A 20,613-nucleotide genomic window follows, 5' to 3' on the forward strand; every position below is an offset into this window, starting at 1 on the left:
TTCTGAGAGCAGACCCTCCTCCCCCCGTCGTTGGCTCCGTTTATCGCAGTTGATCAATTATGTGTAACTGCCTAGTAGAAAACGACAGGTGGCAGCAAAGGCTTGTATCCGACACGTTGTGAGGCTCCTGCCTCCTGACCAGGGCTGCTCATTGTGGGGCGGGCTTGGCGGCTGCAGTTGTCTGTTCTAGCGAGGGAGGGTGTGTGATTCCACGGCGGTCCACTCTCGCGAGGTGAGGTCGGTAGCTTACTAGCCATTTAATAACTGGAATCTCCCCTGCCTGGTTATTTCTCAATGTATGATTTCTACGAACGTAGTACTACTACCACAGGGACCGGGGAACGACGGAGATGCTGCGAGATAAATGTGGATACATTTTACCGACACCGCAAGGGGAGGGAAACATGTAACCGCGCATTCGGAGCGGCACCTGACTCTACAAGCGCCGGAGTAGCATATCATCGCATTTTATTCCGTTATAGTTTAACATTTTGATGAATCGACACTGAAAGTGTTTCCTTTTGGATATTAGCCACTCCACTCTCTACGAAAATGAGCGAGGAGGTATCAGACGTTCCCAAAGAACTGCTTGGTAAGAAATATGTAAAACGGTCTTTATTATAGGCTAATACCCTGAGATGCATGTCCCCAAGTTAATTGGTTCTCACTGTCAAAATTGTGTTCACATTGTCAGCCCAATGATGAAGCTGCATGTTTCTCAACAAAGCAGATGAGTCCGCTAGATTCCCTGCGTCCCATTGTTGCTAAATAGCCCACACTATTTTACTGATTAGTCAGAATGACAGTAAATTAGATATAATGGCACATGTATAATTCAGATAGCTGTACATATATACAATTCAATTATATTTCGTATCTCTTAGTTAGTAGGCTACTTGGGTTACTAGCTTAAATGTAGCCTAACTTACCTATGTCTATATCATTTCTCCACTTCTTTGTGTAGGCCTAGCATAGTTTTAGCCCACCAGTTTGCGATCATAACACAGTGTCAAACATGCAATTCTACCAGCCAGACGGGTCATAGTGCCGTGTCAAACATGCACTTCCAATAGCCAGACGGTCACCCAGTTCTCCTACCCTACTCTGCCAGGCATGGCCAAACCAGCCAGCGGTCCCCCGCCAGATTTTACGCTTATGATATTGTGCTCGTATGACTTGGTTAGTCATTACAAAGGTAACCCTGTAGTTATCTGAATCAGTGTAGTCAAAAAGAATAACCATCATGACAAACAATAAATTAAACTTACAGGTTCAGCACTTATTCTGTCTCTGGATAAGCAATTATAAATGTGATTGTAAGTATTTCCCCAGGGGCATAGTTTGACAGTTTACTTCTGAAGTGGTCAATTAGAACACTAGTTCAGTGGACACATCCCACTTCAAACATATGGAAGTTTAGACCTGTTTTTGAATAATGTTGTACATGCTCACTCGGTAGCCTATCATTTTTAATCACACTATTCTGCAGCTATGTCCCTAGAGCGATGTGACAACAGCAGGGGCAGTAAGTGGAGTTGGATCACAGTTTTCTCTGAATAGGGTGAGGGTCCTGTTTCTAATCCAAGTGTCCTCGACAATGAGCAATTAGCGTGTCCCAACGTGGACTAGAGAGAGAGAGAGCCTGCATTGTTTGACTACCGAGCAGAGAAACCCATTGTTCTCTCCTCCAGCCCAGAGGTTCCTGCTATAGCTGTCACCTGGATTGTGTGTGTGTGTGTGTGTGTGTGTGTGTGAGAGAGGGAGAGAGGGAGAGAGGGAGAGAGGGGGAGAGAGGGAGAGAGGGAGAGAGAGAGAGGGAGGGAGAGGGAGAGAATGTCTGGGTGGGGGGGGGGGAAGGGGGGACGTGAAGAGATGGGGGGGGGGGTAAGGAGACAGAAACGGACAGAAGGAGAGAACATGTTGGGGAGTAGAAAGCTGATTGGTGTGAAGAACTCCCTTTATGTGTCCTAGACAGCTTGTCACTGGGCGGGCAGGACAGGGACACTGTTCAGGGTGTTTTCACAGCGCTAACAACAGCAACCGCAACAACAACAATAGCAACAACATCAACAACAGAGGGACACCTTTATTCCCATAGAGGCCTTTGTGCGAGGATTGTGCCAAACTCCTCCAGACTTCAGAATGGGGATAGCAGTGCGGAACCTTCTCAGCCCAGTCGTCCATGAGCCTCCACTGGGGACACTGCCAGGGGAGGGGGGGCGTGGAGAATCAATTAGTACAGCGGAACCTGCAGCAAATATGACTGGTGACAAGGTTTCAGATCTCAGCCAATTCGGGTCTGGAGTTCAAAGGGGATGATATTCATAAGAAGGGGGGGGGCAAAGAAAAGCTGCTTAAGATGACTGGCTGGGACGTGTCTGAATTGTGGAATGAGTACACTGTTAGGATTTCTTTTTATCAGCAGAGATTTAAAATAATTTTCTCCATTGCAGAATCGCAAATGTATCTTTCCTTGTCTAATTGAAAAACCGCTACCCAGATGTTCTATATCATCTCCTTCTGTTCCAGTTGAATTTACTGATAAGCACTTTTCTTTTACTGAAACTCTATTTTGAGTTTAGTCTTCTTTCTTTTTTGAAGTTTATTTCAAATCCATTCCTTAGTTGACCAAACTAAAAATGGAATAAACTCTAACCATGTAGGGGACTCTAACCACCAAGGGAAGTCTATCCTGACCGACTGGCTTGCTGGCTGGCTGGCTGGCTGATTGACTGACTGACTATCTGACTTGCTGACCTGTCCTCTCTCTGCTGTCCCTCCCCAGACAGTGTCAAGGATGCTGTGGGCCGAAAGATCAAGCTGTCTGTCAAGAAGAGGGTCAAACTGGAGAGCAAAGGGGACAAGATGGAGAACAGAGTCCTGGTGAGTCCCCCTGCCACCTCCCCTGCTGTCCTGTCCTGTGTTGTACAGAGTCCACTGTCATCCATAGCATCAAAGGAACATGCAACATGCTGTGTAGTGATTGGGTGAGTGGTGGAGGCCCAGAACAGATCACGGACAACTCAGCCTTTACGCTGTCTTCACACAACTTCAGTTTGGCTACATTAAATGTTTGTGTCCGAGAGCAGTAAATCTGAAGTCTCCTGAATAATTCAGACTCGACGGGTCATCAAAAATGCATGTTGTCATCTTCTGTGTTTAATGGATGAAGGGATGAAGAGCCTAAATGAGGCGAACGAGCTGTCCTTCCCTCCATGTTAGAGCCCAATCAATACTCTGATGGAAACTGACTCCCTGTGTGAGACCAGGGGTGTGTGTCGGGAGTGACATTGCTATGGAGATGGCGTTGAACTGTTCAGCTCTGAAATCCGAACCTCCGATCTACTGTGAGGGGTTTCATCATGGACAAACACTCAGCAGGAAGTGTTTTCTTGTCCATGTTTCAGTCCCATCTGCCAGACATCGCTAGTGTGTTTCCCACTGGCCATGTTGCTTTGAGTTGTGGTGGGCTCAGCACAAACAACAGTGAGTGGTGGGTGTTTGTTGCGTAGTTGGAAGCGAACGCTGGAATTTCTCCCAGTGGTTCTCTGGAATTCCGTCGGGGCGTGGACCACGACAAGGACATGCTGACTTCTCATGTTCAGCTTGACTGAACTAAACAAATAAATGAAAGACTGTAAATGAAAGTATTTGTTGTTCCACAACATAGGGGGGAAATAGCACAGAGGGAAAACAAACTAGACCCAAACCAAGCATTTACCCAGATTTCTGACGCTCCTGGACCCAGACCCACACAAACACACACACTCCACCATCATGAAAAAACTCTTTCTGACTGACAGAAAACCCTGTGCCGTGATTATGGTCTGCGAAGGTTGGCTGTTGGCACTATAGTGTTCCCTTCACTGAGGAAATGGAGCTTGCCAGCCAAACTGTGACCGGGGTGGAGGGGGGGGGATGGGGGGGGGGGGGGGGCACAGTCGAACTTCCTCTTCATCCCTATTTCAATAGAGTCAGGGGGGAGTTGTGTGTGGGACGTGTGTCAGAGAGGACTATTAATTGTTAACTTGTTCATGGTGTGTGTGTGTGTTTGCTCTCAGAGGAGTGGCAACGGGCTATAAATGACAGATACTTATCTGAGGAAACTTTCTCTGGTGCTCTAAAACAATTATGTGAATACATATAAATGCTAATATATGTAGATGCAGGTATGAAGTACAACATTTGTTATCATAGATGTTTTACTGTCAGTCCAACAAATGCTTTAGATCTTTCCTTGCTTGTGTGATCTAAGATAGTCAAATTCCTGAGGGAGAGAACACACAAAACATGGAACACCTGAACATGTCATAGACCCAATATATCTGAATGTGGTTCCTCCTACTCTGTCAGGTTCATGTTAGTAACAGGATGTCGTGTAAAGTCAAGTATGGAGGTGACATCAAACTGAACCCTGGCTCCAAGTCCTGAACCAGTTCTCCTACCCTGGCTGGTGCTCTTAGGGTGCTTGGCTTCATGCTAAGGGTGGAGGTGTGTTTACAGTGGGCTCCCTACTAGAATTCCTCACCCCAGTGTGAGTATTACAGTTGGCTGCCTCTGCTTGTCTAGACCACAGGGTACAGATCACAGCCTGTCCCTAATGCCCACCGTCAGTCCAGCCTTCTGCCCCAGGTCCTAGTGCCCCAGTGATGCCGAAGTTACCAGAAGTTGCTAACTAGGGGTAACTGGGCATACATATGTGTTTATTTAGCCAGGATACACTTCCTCTTTTTCTACAGCTGGTTCAGCTGAGCCAACATCACATGTATCTACCAGTGTGTACTGTACACAGTTTGGTTCAGTGGTCACGTTAGAGTGATGAACCTGCTATGTTCAGCATAGAGCTGGAAAAGAAGCACATCTGCAGCGCATGAGAACAGGCTTCAAATACAGCTTTGTTTGTTCAATTCCCATTGAAGCCAGTGGTGCGTGTGTGTGTGTGTGTGTGTGCATGTGTGTGTGTCTTCCAGAGGCAACAGGCTCCTATTGATCCTTGGAAGACCTCTGGGAATGAACCCTCCTCCTTCTCCCTCTTCTTAACTTGAAAAGCTCTCCTGGTCTTTGAAAACTGGATTTACTCTGTTGGTGTGGCTGCCCCCCCCCCCCACACACACACACACACGTACACACGTACACACATGCTCAAAGCTGGTGACGGCCAGATCACCTTGCAGGTCAGCCAGTGTGTAGAAGCAGAGGGCTGCTCCGACAGGACTAGGTTTGCCTGTGTGCTCTCGTTCTGGAGTGTCTCTCCACATGAAGAATTCATACACAACTGTATTTCTGTGGTTTCAGAACAGTGTGGTTCGAGGTCTGAAGTAGGGTGTTTCAGTGTGGTTAGAGGTCTGCAGTAGGGTGTTTCAGTGTGGTTAGAGGTCTGCAGTAGGGTGTTTCAGTGTGTGTTTGTCAATCTCAGTCTTTCTCTCAACCCTCTGCTTTTTCCTGGCTGGGTTCTTTCTGCTTGCTAAGCAGCTGATTTGTCATTTGAAACTGGATGTGAAAAATAGCAGTTAAATATCCACAGGAGGTCACGGTTTCTACAGGATGTATTGGCGACACACTGACTGCGTTTTACCCTGTGTATCAGCCTGAGGTGTGTGTGAAAATTGCCAGTGTTGTGATTAGTGATGTGATTGGAGGTGTGTGTGTGTGGGTTGTGGTGTAGTTGGTAGTGTGGGTGGTGGTGCAGTTGATGGTGTGTGTGTGTGTGTGTGTATGTATGGGTGGTGTGTGTGTGTGGTTGGTGATGGTATGTATGTGTGTGTGGGTGTGGTTGGTGGTGTGGCTCTATTGTCCTGTCCGGGTGCAGCAGCTGTACAGTGGGCCGGCCAGCACTGCTCCGCCAGCACTGCCCTGTCAGCACAGCCCTGGGTGAATCACTGCAGAGGCCATCCTGGGCTGGAGGGAGGGAGGGGCAGGAAACCTAGCCTACCTAACCCCATCTCCACTGCGTGTTGGTGCAGCATGTTCACTCTCCACAGAGGAGCGTGGATCATATTTGCCACTCTCCAGAACTCGACTGTGAAGTAGATACAATGGGGTTTGGGTTTAGCTCAGTGGTGGAGCCTTTGACTACAGGTCAGGCGGTTGAACGTTTAAATATCCCTTTATATGTTACTCTGGATAAAAGTCTGCTGAATGAATACATTATTGTTATCATATATATATATATATATATATATATATATATATATATATATATATATATATATATATATATTCAATTATTTTAATTGGATTTCACATAAATGTATACAATGACACAATAATAACTGACAATTTTACATTAAAGCTGATCATGTGATAATTCACACCGATGAAATTAACATACAAATCTACAAAATCAACTCTAATAAAATATACAAAATAAAATGTAACAAAATAAATAAATACATTAAATAATAAAACCAGACAAGACACATTGTTATCATAGACCCCAGTTGTTGTTGCAGCTTCCTCTGGTAGTAATGTGACATGTGGCTGCTTCGGGAGAATGTACGGTAGCTGGAAGGCTGGAGGTTGGAAGGAAGCTCAGAGGAGTTGCCGTGTCTTACATCATGTGTGATTACCGTAAGATAAGAAGGGAGGGGAGCGCATAGTGGGGGGTGGGGGGGGGGGGGGCTGTGCTGCAGATACTGTATTTGCCAAATCTGTGTCTGGCACCCAGATGAGGGTGAATTGGAATAACTGAGACAGTAGGAAACCTGTGTTCCCCAGACAGCTGGGCCGCAGAGGGGTCATAAACATTCCCTTCTAGTATGTTGTCAGCCTTCAAACAACTGAGATGAAAATGAAACGCGTTACGAAGAAGAAAAACACCCTGTCAAAGATTCAACCTCACCGCAAACAACGTTACATTCTTTTCAGACATTCAACAATATAGTCAAATGACAACTACCAAATTCAAATCGCAGCGGTTAGCTCCACCGGATCCGAGAAGGGACTCTCCACGGTGACAGTAGACCACATGACCTCATCACCGTTTCTAGGCTGTGCTGTCAGCACCATGAGGCTGTCCTCTCCCTCCACATGAGTCACTGGCATGGGGGAAGTAGGTTCATGTGAATTACCAGGAGCTTCTGTGGAGGATGAGGGAGCACGTTGAGAAGCAGGAGAGGAGAGGAGAGCATCCAGGCTCAGCAGGTTCAGAGCATGCTGAAGACGGCATCTTCCACTTTTCCCTCTATGTCTATCCTCTCTCTCTGTGTGTGTGTGTGTGTGTGTGTGTGTGTGTGTGTGTGTGTGTGTGTGTGTGTGTGTGTGTGTGTGTGTGTGTGTGTGTGTGTGTGTGTGTGTGTGTGTGTGTGTGTGTGTGTGTGTGTGTGTGAGTGAGTGAGAGAGAGCCCTGGGCTGTGTCTAAAAGAGGAATGTTCTGATTTGGGTGAACGACCTCCTTTTGAGTGACACGTCAACCTAATTATGATGTTGGATAACTTCACTCAACACAGGACAGGAGATGAGCACAGTAGAATGGTATTATCATGTCAGTTCCCGATTCAGAATAGTCTTTCTTGAGGATGACAGTATAAAAGATTCATCCGAGCTGCTTTGCCAGGAACCTTGTTTGTGGAGGGAAGGATGATGGAGTCATCATTTGCTGAATCTGCTGAGAACAAGGAAGTATAACTAGTACTATTTGTTGAGAGCCTTACGGAGCCTTAGGAATGAAGGTAATTTGAACACACACACATACGCACACATGGTTGTTGTGGTCCACGGAGGACAAGCCCATGAGCAACTAATGTGTAGAGGGTGTTTGGTCATGGAGAGGGCTTGTTTCTCTGAATCTCATCAGTCCACAAAAGGAGAGGGAGGAGGCTTTTACATCTCTCATCCCCCTGTCTACATTTCCCCCTATCTTTTTTCTTCTCTCTCTATCTCTCTAAAAACAGTACTGCAGGGAATCTTCTTTCCTTGTCGAGGGAGGGGGGGGGGGGGGGGGTTAGGATGTGAGGCAGTAGCAGACTGTCCAGCAGACTGTCTGGTAGATCTTCCTCCTGAGAGGCAAGCTGAGGAATATCAGGAGCGCTGCATTGATCTATTTTCAAACCTGTCTGGAAATATCTATTCTCTGACACAGTCCTGAGAGCTTGAGGGCTTTGTTCCATGATTTTCAGTTCTGTGAAATATAATTAACATGTTCTCTCTCTCTCTCTCCCTCTCTCTCTCTCTCTCTCTCTCTCTCTCGCTGTCTCTCTCTCTCCTCTCTCTCCCTCCACAGGCTCTGGCGTCTCATCGAGCCTACCTCCTGACTGCTCGCATCCCTACCAAGGTAAGGACTGACACGTGCTTACATACTGTGTGTGTGTGTGTGTGTGTACCGTATTCTTATGGAGGCCAGAGTTCCCTGCCAGAGGCCTGCTCTGCTAGACCTGTCAGCTTGGTACTGGCGTAGTAGTTCTGGCCTGCAGAGAGGGCTGTCTGGAGAACAGAGGAGAGGGTCTGTCTCTCTTTCTCACACTCCCACTCGCACGCTCTCTCTGTTGGCCTCGGGTGTGTAGACAGTTCTGAAGTCTTCTGTTTCGGTGTATGTATCTCTTGATCTGTTTACTTCTCTCCCTTTTCTCTGTCCGGCCTTTCTATCTCATATCTCTGAGCCGCATCGCACCGTTTGTGTGTTTCTGTTAATAATAGTGTATTATACACTCACTCACTCGCGCACACACGCACACACACGCACACACACACAAACACTTATTCACACACAGTCTCTCTCACACACACTCGCATCCACATCCACACAGTCTTTCACACACAGGGACATCCATGCTTCACTAAAGAGTGGGGAGGCAGACCACTGTAGGAGACAGATGGATAATGAACGAATCACTGAGCTGTACAATTAGTCCCACGCTCCGCTCCTCTCAGCGGCCCGTTGCTATTGGCTGGCCCTCACTACCTCAACCTCGCTTATTGCTCATTGAATCATTTTTTCACTTCCTGTTTCCTGTCCAATCACAGCATTATGTAATAAGCTCCTCTCTGTGTGTGTATTTGTGACCAAGAAGTTTAACAAACAACTGTGAGGCACAAATGTAGTCACTTGAATAGTTTCACTTGTATTAGATAATACAAAAAGAGCGTGCGAGAGGGAAATGGGGAGACCCAGAGAGAGAGAAAGATAAAGAGACCTACATGTAGAGAGAGTCAGGTTAGGTTGCCAGTCAGTCAACAAGACTGTAGCTCTTCTATTGCCAACCCTTAGGAGCTCTGCCCACCTGGAATAGTCTGGCCTCACTCCCTGGCCTCGCCTCAAGCTGTGTGTGTGTGTGTGAGTGTGTTTCTCCAGGCACGCACGCATTAGCAAGTATGTGTGTTTTTGTCTGTGCCTGTGTAGACTTCTCAGCAATATGGTCTGCATTTATATGCAGGTGTTCCTGCACATTCAGAAGTGCTTGCACCTTTTTCCAGACCTTTTATGGAAGTAGAGTGACCAGCACCGGTCAGTGTTTGTTCCAAAACTCTTTCATTCAAGAGGAAATGAAAAAATGTGGACGGAGCCTGTCTAGTTGTTATTACCTTTGATAGAAGCTCAAGCTCTGCTGCCGGAAACCCAACCCTCACATGACTCAGCACAACCTTGCTTCTGTACAGATGTGCGAAAAATATCCCTACCCGTTCATTTCAGAACAAAGCTATTTTTATATGGTGTTCTGCAGACGTACCGTCACTATTCTAGACAGTCATTATCTCTCCCACAGCCAGACAATGTCGTTCAGTCAGTTAGCCTTCAGGCCACAGCCTGCACTCAGACCTGCGCTCCTATCATGCAGTCATTCATTCATTCATTCAGTCATTCATTCATATATCTTTCTCTTGCAGATTGAGCAGAGCTTCAATTACCTGGAGATTCAGGGAATCTCCTGTAACAAGCCCGCACAGGTAACAGAAAATCAACTTGAATCAGAGTGTTTTACACCTGCAGCAGTGTTTCTGTTCCGACATGCAGTCATTTGATAATACATCATATGAAGACAAATTTGAAACCGATGTAAGTTTTATGTGACAAGTCAAGGTTGTCAGACGCCTCAAGGAGATTCACAGGAGACCACAACCTTTCACCTATTAATTCATTTTTTTTATAGGTGAAAGAAACTAAGTGTCCATTAGTGAGCTACAGACAGTCAATTCATGCACAAACACATTAGTGAGCAGCTCTGGGGAATCGTATGACATGGAAGTTGAGTTGATGTGGGAGGATTTTCAGAAGTTCTTAAAGTTGATCTGTTATGGTCTGGCTGGGATGATTGGGGTTTCCATGGTGCAGGTTACTGACTGATGGTTCTCTCCTAGCTGGTGGTGGAGCATGAGCGGGGAGTCCTATCCCTCAAGATGGTGTCCACGGAGGAGGTCAATGAGGTGGTGGCCCACATAGGCAGCTGTCTGCAGAGGATATGTCCTGACCTGTCCCCAGTGTGAGTCTCTCTCTACCTCTGTCCCTCTCTCTTGCTTTCTCTCACCATCCCTCTATATTTATAGTCTCTGTTGTCGATCTCTCTGTCTCTCCCTCTATCACTTTACCTCTGTCCTTCTCTCTATATCCCTTTACTTCTCCCCTTGCTGTGAATGAATCCACTGTATCTGCTTCCGAAAGCCAAACACTTCCTTGTGAAGTTCCTGTCAGAACACTTTAAACTCCCCACCACAACACTTCATAGAGGGATACGGGGGGCAGAGTTTATCAGAGGCCAGCATGCAGACCTCTATCAGGCAGGAAATCCGAGTCTGTACACCATATAGGTGTACCTGAGGCTGTACCGCGAGCAGGAAACCCTAGCCTGTAGCCCAGCCTGTACTCTGCCCCAGCCTGTAAGCAAGCGCTGTCAGCAGACCCAGTCAGCAGGCCTGAAGGTCAGTCAGAAGCGCTTCAGCCTCGGGAACCTCCCTGCCTCACTGCAACACAAAGACTCCCTGTCTGCTAGACACAGCTCTGACTCTATAGTGTTTGTGGGAACGGCCAGAGAATGTATGTGTTTTTATGGATTGTTTTTGCCATGTTTGTGTGTTGGTGTGTGTGTGTGTGTATATATACAAGAGTATGTGTGTGTTGCTAAAACTCATTGAACCCCCTCCTCATGTGTAACCGTTAACACAACGTGCTGTATGAACAACTGAAAGGTTTGTATGTGCTCTATGATGGGGAAGTATGAAGCAAATGCAGACATGATTATTGACCTTAAAGCATAAAGCAATGCGCAAACCAAAGTTATTGTTCACTGACCAGAGAACAGAGAGTGACTGCGATTGAGACTGTGTTCTGTGTGTGTGTGTTCTCCTGCACCTGCCCAGTAAGGTGATGAAGAAGCTGACCATGGAACCCTCAGAGAGGATCTCCGGTCTGCAAGCCCTCTGGGAGACCCAGAAACTGGCCGACCCTGGACCCTGCGGTATGGAGGCTGGGGCTCTGCTGGGCTCTCTGGGGCTAGGGGGAAAACTGGAATCACGTGTGTGTGTGTCTGTTTATGAGTGCCGTACTTCTGTCTGTGTGTTTGGGCTCTATTACCTTTAATGGACGCGTGTGTGTTTTGTGTATGTGCTTTCATCACACTGACTCATCTTTCTCCTGTGTGTGTGTGTTTGTCCAGGTGGCTTCTCCCAGATGTACAGGTGTGTGTGTGACTGGTTGGGACTGCCTTACAAGGAGGAAGTGCAGTGGGTCAGTATCTGTCTAGAATCTAGTAGAATCTATGAAGATGCTCACTTTGGATCAGTCTGTTGTATCACCATAGCAGTGCGTTCGACGCTGACAGGATATCTTGTGTGCTCTGCCAGGATGTGGACACCATTTATCTGACTCAGGACACGCGGGAGCTGAACCTTCAGGACTTTAGTCATCTGGAAAATAGGTGAGTCACGGAGCCCAGTTTGCTACAGGATCTGGCTCTGTTTGGCTGCAGGCACTTCTCACGCGTGACATTGTGGGGGTTAAAGCAATGGCTGAGTGGACACATGAATGATGAATCATACAGTTCTGGGGTCTGTTTTTAGAGCACATGTTTACTGGAGAGACAGGAGGATAGGGTCTGGGGTAGTCCATCGGTGAACGTTATACAAAGACATGCACATTGACAACATAAAAGAGAAGTGAGCTGTGTTATTTTAAGAGCATTACTTGACTGTCACTTAACTGACATGACCTGTTTTCTCCCCCACCCGGCAGGGACTTGGTGGCCATTATCGCAGTTCTGGAGTATAACCAGTGGTTCACAAAGCTGTCCACCAAGGACTCTAAACTGGTGAGTTAATTTGAGCGTGGATACGCCCTCTCCTGTCTCCCCTCCCCGCAGAGGAGCCTGATGTTACTGTGTGATAAGACACGCGAATCCCTCAAAGACAATTGTCTCCATTACACACGCTGTCAGACCCAGCCCACCCCCACGCTTCTCATCCGAAATCTGCACCCTCCCACTCCCCACCCCCCTTCCACTCAGCCCCCAACCTCCTCCCCACCCTCCTCCCGCTCCCCCACCCCTCCTGTCTAGTGATTTATCACACACCTTCGTTCCCGTCCCTCTGGGCGCTGCTCCATCCGCTTTGCATGCTCTCCTCATGCTTGATCCTTTCTGACTGGGTATTTGTAGGGGAAGATGTTTACACAGTAATGGTGTATCTTATTATCCATGCAGACTAAGCTTGTCATATGAATAATACATGATATGTATGCTTTTCTCAGTTTCAGTGCAGTTAATTAATCTGGCCGAAGGCTTATTTGTGTGTGTAACTGGGCATTTTTGTATGTAAATGTCCTGTATTCGTTGACAAAGGAGCGTTGAGCCCTCATGGTCTGTTTGGAGGCCAGGTTACCATGGAAACCTGCACTGGGATGGGAACACAAAAGGTGGTGGTTTTGAGTGGAATTTGATGCGTTTCCCTGTCTGGCAACGGGACAGCACAAATAAAGGATAGCCTAAATGTTTTGCTTTCAATTATATGTGAGTGAGTAGCCAGCTAATCCAACTGTTTAGGGTGTCACAGATGTACATAATTGTATGGATATTACTGTCTCTGTCTGTGACCTTGCTATTGGTTAGTATTATGCTAGTATTAATAGTCATTATTATGATTATTATTAGTAATAATAATAGTAGTATTATAGTAGCACTATGTAGCATGCTACTGTAGCTAGTTGCACCATTATGATAGCTAGTAGCAATAGGTATAATGCTAGCTAGTAGCACTAGGTATTATGTTAGCCAGTTTGCACTAGGTATTATGCTAGCCAGATAGCACTAGCTATAATGCTAGCCAGTAGCACTAGATATAATGCTATCCGGTAGTGGGGTTCGGGGATAGAAGCTCCTCTGTACCCTGTAGTATACTCTCCTATCTGGGACATTCCATTAGACACGCCCACTCTATCTCCCAGAATCCCGTGACCCAGAATCACACCCCTCCCCTCTCTCTCCCTCTCCCTCCCCCTGCCCACCCGCCCACCTCCGCCCTCTCTCCATACTCTCCCTTTCTGTCTTTCTCACTCACTCTCTGTCTGTCTTTCTTTCTCTCTCTCCTCCAGTCTTTGTCTCTCCCTCCCTCTCCCTATCTCTCTCTCTCTGTCATTCTCTCACTCTCTGTCTTTCCATGCCTGGCAAAGAACAACAGCTCTCTCTGTGCCATCTCCCCTCTCTCTCGTCCTCCTGAAAGAGACGTCTCACGCACAATCCCTCCTCTGTTTGGAAACAATCAGCATGTTGCTGCTCCAAATGTGCCTCATACATGCGGAATGCCAATTAGCAGGACCAACACGATTTGCACAGTGACATTATTTTGATCTGTGTTTGTCTGATGAAAGTCAACAGATAACCCCAGCTTTATAACATTGTCCTGCAGACTGTGTGTGTGGGGGGGTGTGTGCGCGTGCATTCGTTTGAGTGTGAAGCAACAGGATAGAGAGGCAGAGGGAAATGGGTCAAAAGCATTAGAAAGCATGGCCCCGTATACATTTTTAATCTATCTTAAATGTAGTTAAATGTTGGCCACACAGCCTTTTTCTGTTAAATTCAATTTTTTATGTATAAATTATTCTGCATGTCACAAGATAGTTAACACAAACCGTAGTTTAGACCACATTTTTCTTTCTGTTTAAGATGAAAAGTAACTGATTGTTAACTCTATTATATGTGTTGCTTATCGGTTGTTAGCTCCATTATCTGTGCTGCTTATCTGTTGCGAAGTTAATCCATGTCTGAGCTCCTCAATAGAGCAACTGTACTGACTTTCAGTAAGGATGTCGTAAAGAAAGAGACTCTTAGAGACTAAGTCCTTGACCTTGTGATGCCTTCACGTGTGTGTGTGTGTGTGTCAAGTCGGCGGACGTGTGTGACCAGATCCTGAAGGTGGTGGCACGGTCCAGCCGTCTGGAGGACTTGGTTCTGGACAACGCAGGACTGAAAACGTGAGCCTCCGCTCTGTACCCAACCGCAAAGCCCATTTACCTAGCATGCAAATAAGCAAAGAATCAAACTGAATCAAACGGTTACGTTAAGGGTACTTGAATGTGCTGTGTAACTACATAGCAATGTCTGTAGTAAAGAACACGGTACTTACACAGGAACTGTTGTGTATTTACACTGCGTTTTGGTTTAGCGGTACAAGTTACTATACAAGTGAAACTTGCTGTGGGGGAGGTTGGGCTTTCCAGGACTAGGTAGATGTTAACATTGATCTTGTTTTGGTAACACAACCTTTTACTGCCCCTTTACAACATCCACTTACCCCTGACACCCCTCCCCCATATTGTGCTTTCGTACACATTTGAAATAATCTAAATTGCTAACACTTAATTCCATTAAACTACATAGGAATTGCATAATACCAACAATGCATTTACTATAGGTATTGCCATGAAGTTGAATGGTAGTTAATGTCACTTTTAATGTCAAATGTTGCCCACTATTTTATAGTACTGGCCTAGATTTACTATACTCTACCCATTGCTTTATTGCATTGTCATTTATTGGTATACTGTCCTGCTGTCTTCTCTGAAGGGATTTTGCTCAGAAGCTGGCTGGTGCTCTGGCCCACAACCCTGTCTCAGGTCTGCACACCCTAAGCCTGGCCAACAACCCCCTGGAGGACAGAGGTACCCGGCTCCCAGAACACACGCCACAGGGGACAGTCACACAGAAGACACAGAGACATTACATTTACTTTTAGTCAGTTAGCAGACGCTCTTATCCAGAGCGACTTATAGTAAGTACAGGTACATTCCCCCGAGGCAAGTAGGGTGAAGTGCCTTGCCCAAGGACACAACGTCATTTTGCATAGCCGGGAATCGAACCGGCAACCTTTTGATTAATAGCCCGATTCCCTAACCGCTCAGCCATCTGACCCCCCTGACATCTGACAGAGACAGCTGTGCACCTCTGTCCCCTGTTTCTGTTCAGAAGACACTGAGAGCTGCTCCATCGCTGAACGCAGCATGTTCTCATACTGTAGCCCTCAGGATGTGTCTGAGCTGAGTTCATAACATGTCAGTAGAGGGTATTCTTTAGATAAATTAGGAACAGCCTGAGGTTCTCTCTACTCCTTCTGTCTGGAGTTGAGAGAAGGTTGTTGAAACAAACAACATGAGTGTTCAGCAGAATGTTGGCTGGTTGAATATTTCATAAATCTATAAAGTCTAAAACTTATTCCGGTCATCATGAATTAAAGATACACCAAAAATTCTCATGTCAGATGCAGCAGTCTCCTGGTGTTACAATAAACTGCAAGATGCAGATATGAATAAACTGATATCATGGCTGATGTTTGAAATGAGGGTGTTCATGGGAATGTTGTTTTCTTCTGCAGGTATCTCTTCCTTGGGAGCACAGTTTGCCAAACTTCGTAAGGGGCTCAAGCATTTGAACTTCTCCAAAACGTCATTGTCACCCAAAGGTAGATACATGCCTTTGTTTCTTGTGTTCATGTGCATTTGAAAGTTAAGTGTTTGTGCTTCCACACTATCAATGTCAAGCATGTTTCACCGAATTGTTTCTGCTAGCAGTTGAAGGTCCCAAAATGTCCAGGCTAACAATGCTTTTTTTCTTTTCTGGCATCGAAAAAAGCTTGCCTGAACTGAATGGTTCATAATAGATTGATGTCTATAAATCAGCCGGTCTTGCCAGGGTTCTGGCCCGTTTTAACGCACCTTAACAGCCCAGTATTTATCTATGTATTGATCCATGTCCCCCGGGAGAGCTGAGCCAGGTCTTCTCTCAAACCATACTGATGGATGGGAGTTTGGTCCTGGGAACACATTCTTCCCTCGTCCCTTCGCTCCTCCATTCCCTCTTAAAACCTTCTCCCACCCTCCCCCCATCCCTCTTCCCTTCCCTCCTCCTCCCTCCCTTCTCCCCACTTCCTTCCCTATGTGATATGACTGGACTTGTGTAATCCGGCCCAGCCCTGTGACGCACAGGCATACACAGTCAAATGCACGCTCGGAGGCACACACAGGCTTACTCAAAGGCATATGCACACACGCACATACACACAATTTCCTCCATCTCAAAGTAGTTATTTTTGTCTGCCAGCTGACAGCTCCTACTGCCCTTACTGCCTGCATCATGTCTGACTGAATCCCGGCATGAGTCACAGCTCTAAAGGTCAGAGTTCATATGAGCTTGGTCACGTGACAGGGGTCCAGCTGAAGGCCAACCCAAAGTCTAATCCTCACTACTTATCTCCGAGCACAGGGATGAGTCCTGACAGAACACAAGAACTAAGTAGTCTAACCTGTAAGTGTTCATAGACGAGAGAAGACGCCATAAAAAAATCCTGGAAAGCACATAATTGCGATTCTACTACAAGTGTCTCTCCATCCAGCGTGTGCTGTATCATTATTCGTACATATTATTCCTACTAATTAGCCATACTAAAACACTTCAAGTTTTCAAACAAATGCCACCATCAGCAGGAGGTCTTCTTGATGTGATTAATAAGCCTGGCCACTCTTATCTCCTCCCTCCACTATCCATTATTCATATCTGCAAATCTGGCAATTTGTCACCCTGGCGTCCTGCATCCTGTAAAGTGAGTGGGTCACTCACTTTTAATTGGATAGGGTGATTGTGCCCTTTAAATGTGTAGTTCTGAATTTTCAGCAGATTGCACAAATTCCCTCCCATTAGTAGTCTTTCACTGTGCTGAAGAAGGACTGAGAGAAAAGTCTAAACAGGGATCAGAGACCTCAGTGCTCTGCTGTGAGAGAAGAGCATCTACAGTCTCCATGTTGGCGTGTTCCCAGGAGTGCTCTCCTGGTGCTGTCTGGTTTGTGTGTTGTGGTTCATTGTGCTTTCATGTTGGAGTGATGACGCTCATGGTGCTGTCGTTCCAGGGGTGAACAGCCTCGCCCAGTCACTGAGTGCCAACCCTCACATCTCCAGCAGCCTCACCCACCTCGACCTCTCAGGGAACACCTTCCGCGGCGACGACATGCAGGTACGCAACACCCGCACGCACACACACACACACAGACACACACACACTAGCCATAACCCTCTCCAGGTGGATCCAGATCTGCATCAGGAACAGTGTGAGATGTTGTCATGACATGAGTCTGTGTTTTTTAATGAGCTACATGACCAGAGGTGCTGCTGGATGTCCTAAACTGGATCTAAAAAAAAGGAAAAAAGGACAAACAGCTTGGTTTGCATATCAATGATCTAAAACAGGGATGTGCAAGCACACACACAAACACACACAGAATGCATTTCTGGCTGATGCTACTATCAATACGGTCCTATTGATTGGTCGTGCGACACACTGCAGTATTGATGTCCTGTGGCTTTGTGTGGAGGCCCTGTTCGCTGGGTCCTAAATCAGTCTGGTTCAGGGCTCGCCTCCCCTACTACTGACAACTAACACTGCTGCCTGCAGACTGCAGCTCTGATTGGCTCGGTGTTTGATGGGTCACACACGTTCACCTCAACATTCTGTCAGCCCCCGATACAGCATCACTCAGGGTCCCCGTGGCAACCCATGTTCGATTCTGACCTCATGCACTGTAGATCATCACCTTGGGGGTCGCCACTGACAACCGCTACTATGGCCACCAGAGTGATATGTGGTCGGCAAGGAAGCAAATCATGATGGGTTGGCAGTGACTTTCATGGTCTGTTGCCATATACTAGATGCTGCTTGAGTGCAAGTGACATTCTGGTGCATCTTGTAAAGATTTATTTAAGATTGGGTTCAAATAAAATGTATGATTGGGAACTTTGTGGCTTTCCAAGAATTTCTACAGTTTCCTGGCCCAACCCAACAGCCTGGTGACCCTTGACCTGTCCAACACTGACTGCTCATTGGACCAGGTGAGTGAAGGACCGCCTTCTCACGTAGTTACTAGAATGGAGACACTGTGGAGTAAACATTTGACTGCCCGCTGTTAGGTTTAATCAGTTCTGTTCACTAAGGTTAGAGCACTTAAGTGTAGAAGTGTTTAATTTCCAAATACTTTCATACTATCTAAACACCATCATTGGTCCTATATGGATCCAGTTCTACTTTACGAATACAGTACGTGACGTTCTGACCTGGCCTCAGCCAAACACGCCTTATTGATTGTGTGATAAGCAGCAGCTTGTGCAGCTGCTGCAGACAGTATTGATCTGGTTGTAGCTCACTGCTGGCTGTTGCACTGCTTCACACAGATGTCCTAGTCATGGTTGTCCAACCATCCCCATTCATTACTTTATTACAACTCGCACACGTCTGAACGTTACAAATCCATAACAACCTTTCAGGTCTCAATGTGCCGATGTCTATAGAGGTAGATTTGTTTGGTAAAATAATCTTCTCTTGATTTATTGACACATAAGTGACTAATGTATTATTAGCCATGCTGTGTGTGGATGCTAGCAGCCAACCTCTCCCCTGTGTTCCAGTTGTGTGTATGCTAACAGTTAGCAGCTAATCTGTCCCCTGTGTTCCAGTTGTGTGTATGCTAACAGTTAGCAGCTAATCTGTCCCCTGTGTTCCAGTTGTGTGTATGCTAACAGTTAGCAGCTAATCTGTCCCCTGTGTTCCAGTTGTGTGTATGCTAACAGTTAGCAGCTAATCTGTCCCCTGTGTTCCAGTTGTGTGTATGCTAATAGCTAGCAGCTAACCTCTCCTTTATGTTCCAGGTGTGTTCAGCTCTGCTCAGAGGGTCCACCCAGCATCTCTCCATCCTCAACGTGTCAAAAAGTGTCTTCCCCCACAGGTGAAACACCCATTAAACTTGTGATATAGCCATACAGACACACACACACACACACACACACACAGACCTAACTGACTGTTCACATTGACATCGGTTTAGTGAAACAGTATCAGGTTGATCAGGAAGCTTCGGTCACTAATCGAGGGACTTAGATAACAGGTAAACGGAGAAATGTCACCATGGTAACACAATTGTCTACACTAAATCTGCATGCCAACGGTATTGTCCTACTACAACCACTGCTATCTGCTGATGAGTGATAGTCTAGAACTCCAGATTATGTAGACAGCGTTGGGTTTTTGCCCTCTGCTGTTTCCTACGTGTCTGTACAGTCTGAACCTGCTGCCTGACCAGAACACTCAGCTTGGACTCTGGCATTCCCCCAGGGAGGGGAGCAGCAGATGGACAGTGGCCCCCCTCATACCCCCCTCTCTCCTGTCCCCCTCCTACCCCTTCCCCAACCCTCCTGGTCCAGGACTGGGACATGGCAGAGTTAGTGTTGCGTGGTTACAGGCTACTTCGCTGTTATCTATACAGGATGTGTCTGTTTTGCCCTGTCTGGTTCTTTATCTCAGGAGAATGTTTTTGAAGTGCTCACGAAGCAGGACATGTCTCTCACCTCTCTTTGCCTTCTCTCCCTGTTGTGGCTGTGTGTTGTGCTGGGGGGGGGGTGTCCAGGAAGGGCAAAGATGCGCCTCCCTCCTTCAAGCACTTCTTCAGTAGTGCCATGGCTCTCAGCTGCATCAGCCTGTCAGGAACCAAGCTGCCCCCGGAGGCCTTGAAGTGAGGCTCTCTCCCTCTGCCTTTCATTCTCTTTCTATCTCTCTTTTCTCTCTCTTCTCTCCCCCTCCAGTATTTATAGTTACACAGATTCCAATCTTTCTCTTCTGTTCTCCCTGTGGTTGTCATTAATATTTTTTCACGATTTTAATTTGTAATCCTAATTTATTCTGACCCCTGTAAATGAAGGTTTTCTGTTGTTGAGGTTTTTATGCTTGTGTTCTGTGTGTCTGTGTAGGGCTCTACTGCTAGGACTGGCCAGTAACCCCAACTTGAAGGAAGTGTCTTTAGACATCAGCTGCTGTGAGGTAAGAGTCCTGATCTCCCCAGTGCAAGGACATGCTCAGGGAACCAAACCTTGTGTCTGTTTCTGTGTCTTCTTCGTGGCAAATCAACGTGATGGAAAGTGATCAGCTACACAGGAAGGGCGGTCCTCTCCAGGCAGCCCCTGGTACTTCATCATGGGGATTCAGAGGAAGAAGCTACCGGGCTAGATGTGTGTTTGTGGATTAGCAGGCTGGGCTACACCAGAGCAGCTCTGTGAGAGCGTGGTTTGAGGGAGCTGCTGTCTGCTCGCGCTCCAGGGCCCCAGAGCCATGTGTCTCCATGGTACCACGGAGCTAATTAACCACTCACCGTCTGTCAGAGAG

At 46.7% G+C, this 20,613-nt stretch overlaps 1 protein-coding gene across 1 annotated transcript in view; it reads left to right on the forward strand.

Moving 5' to 3' along the window:
- Positions 1-348: 348 nt before the first annotated feature.
- LOC136943969 (F-actin-uncapping protein LRRC16A-like) overlaps positions 349-20,613 on the forward strand; it is a 34,532-nt gene continuing 14,267 nt past the window's right edge. The window contains exons 1-17 of the mRNA XM_067237470.1: positions 349-592; positions 2,786-2,883; positions 8,222-8,272; positions 9,823-9,882; positions 10,294-10,415; positions 11,290-11,387; positions 11,586-11,656; positions 11,773-11,846; positions 12,161-12,236; positions 14,304-14,392; positions 14,985-15,079; positions 15,790-15,876; positions 17,318-17,421; positions 18,216-18,293; positions 19,107-19,183; positions 19,862-19,966; positions 20,202-20,271. Coding sequence (XP_067093571.1) covers positions 553-592; positions 2,786-2,883; positions 8,222-8,272; positions 9,823-9,882; positions 10,294-10,415; positions 11,290-11,387; positions 11,586-11,656; positions 11,773-11,846; positions 12,161-12,236; positions 14,304-14,392; positions 14,985-15,079; positions 15,790-15,876; positions 17,318-17,421; positions 18,216-18,293; positions 19,107-19,183; positions 19,862-19,966; positions 20,202-20,271 — 1,395 coding nt within the window. The 5' untranslated portion in view covers positions 349-552. The remainder of the gene's footprint in view (positions 593-2,785; positions 2,884-8,221; positions 8,273-9,822; positions 9,883-10,293; positions 10,416-11,289; positions 11,388-11,585; positions 11,657-11,772; positions 11,847-12,160; positions 12,237-14,303; positions 14,393-14,984; positions 15,080-15,789; positions 15,877-17,317; positions 17,422-18,215; positions 18,294-19,106; positions 19,184-19,861; positions 19,967-20,201; positions 20,272-20,613) is intronic.

This window comes from Osmerus mordax, chromosome 6, assembly GCF_038355195.1.
Source record: "Osmerus mordax isolate fOsmMor3 chromosome 6, fOsmMor3.pri, whole genome shotgun sequence".
In the NCBI taxonomy this organism is placed as follows: domain Eukaryota; kingdom Metazoa; phylum Chordata; class Actinopteri; order Osmeriformes; family Osmeridae; genus Osmerus; species Osmerus mordax.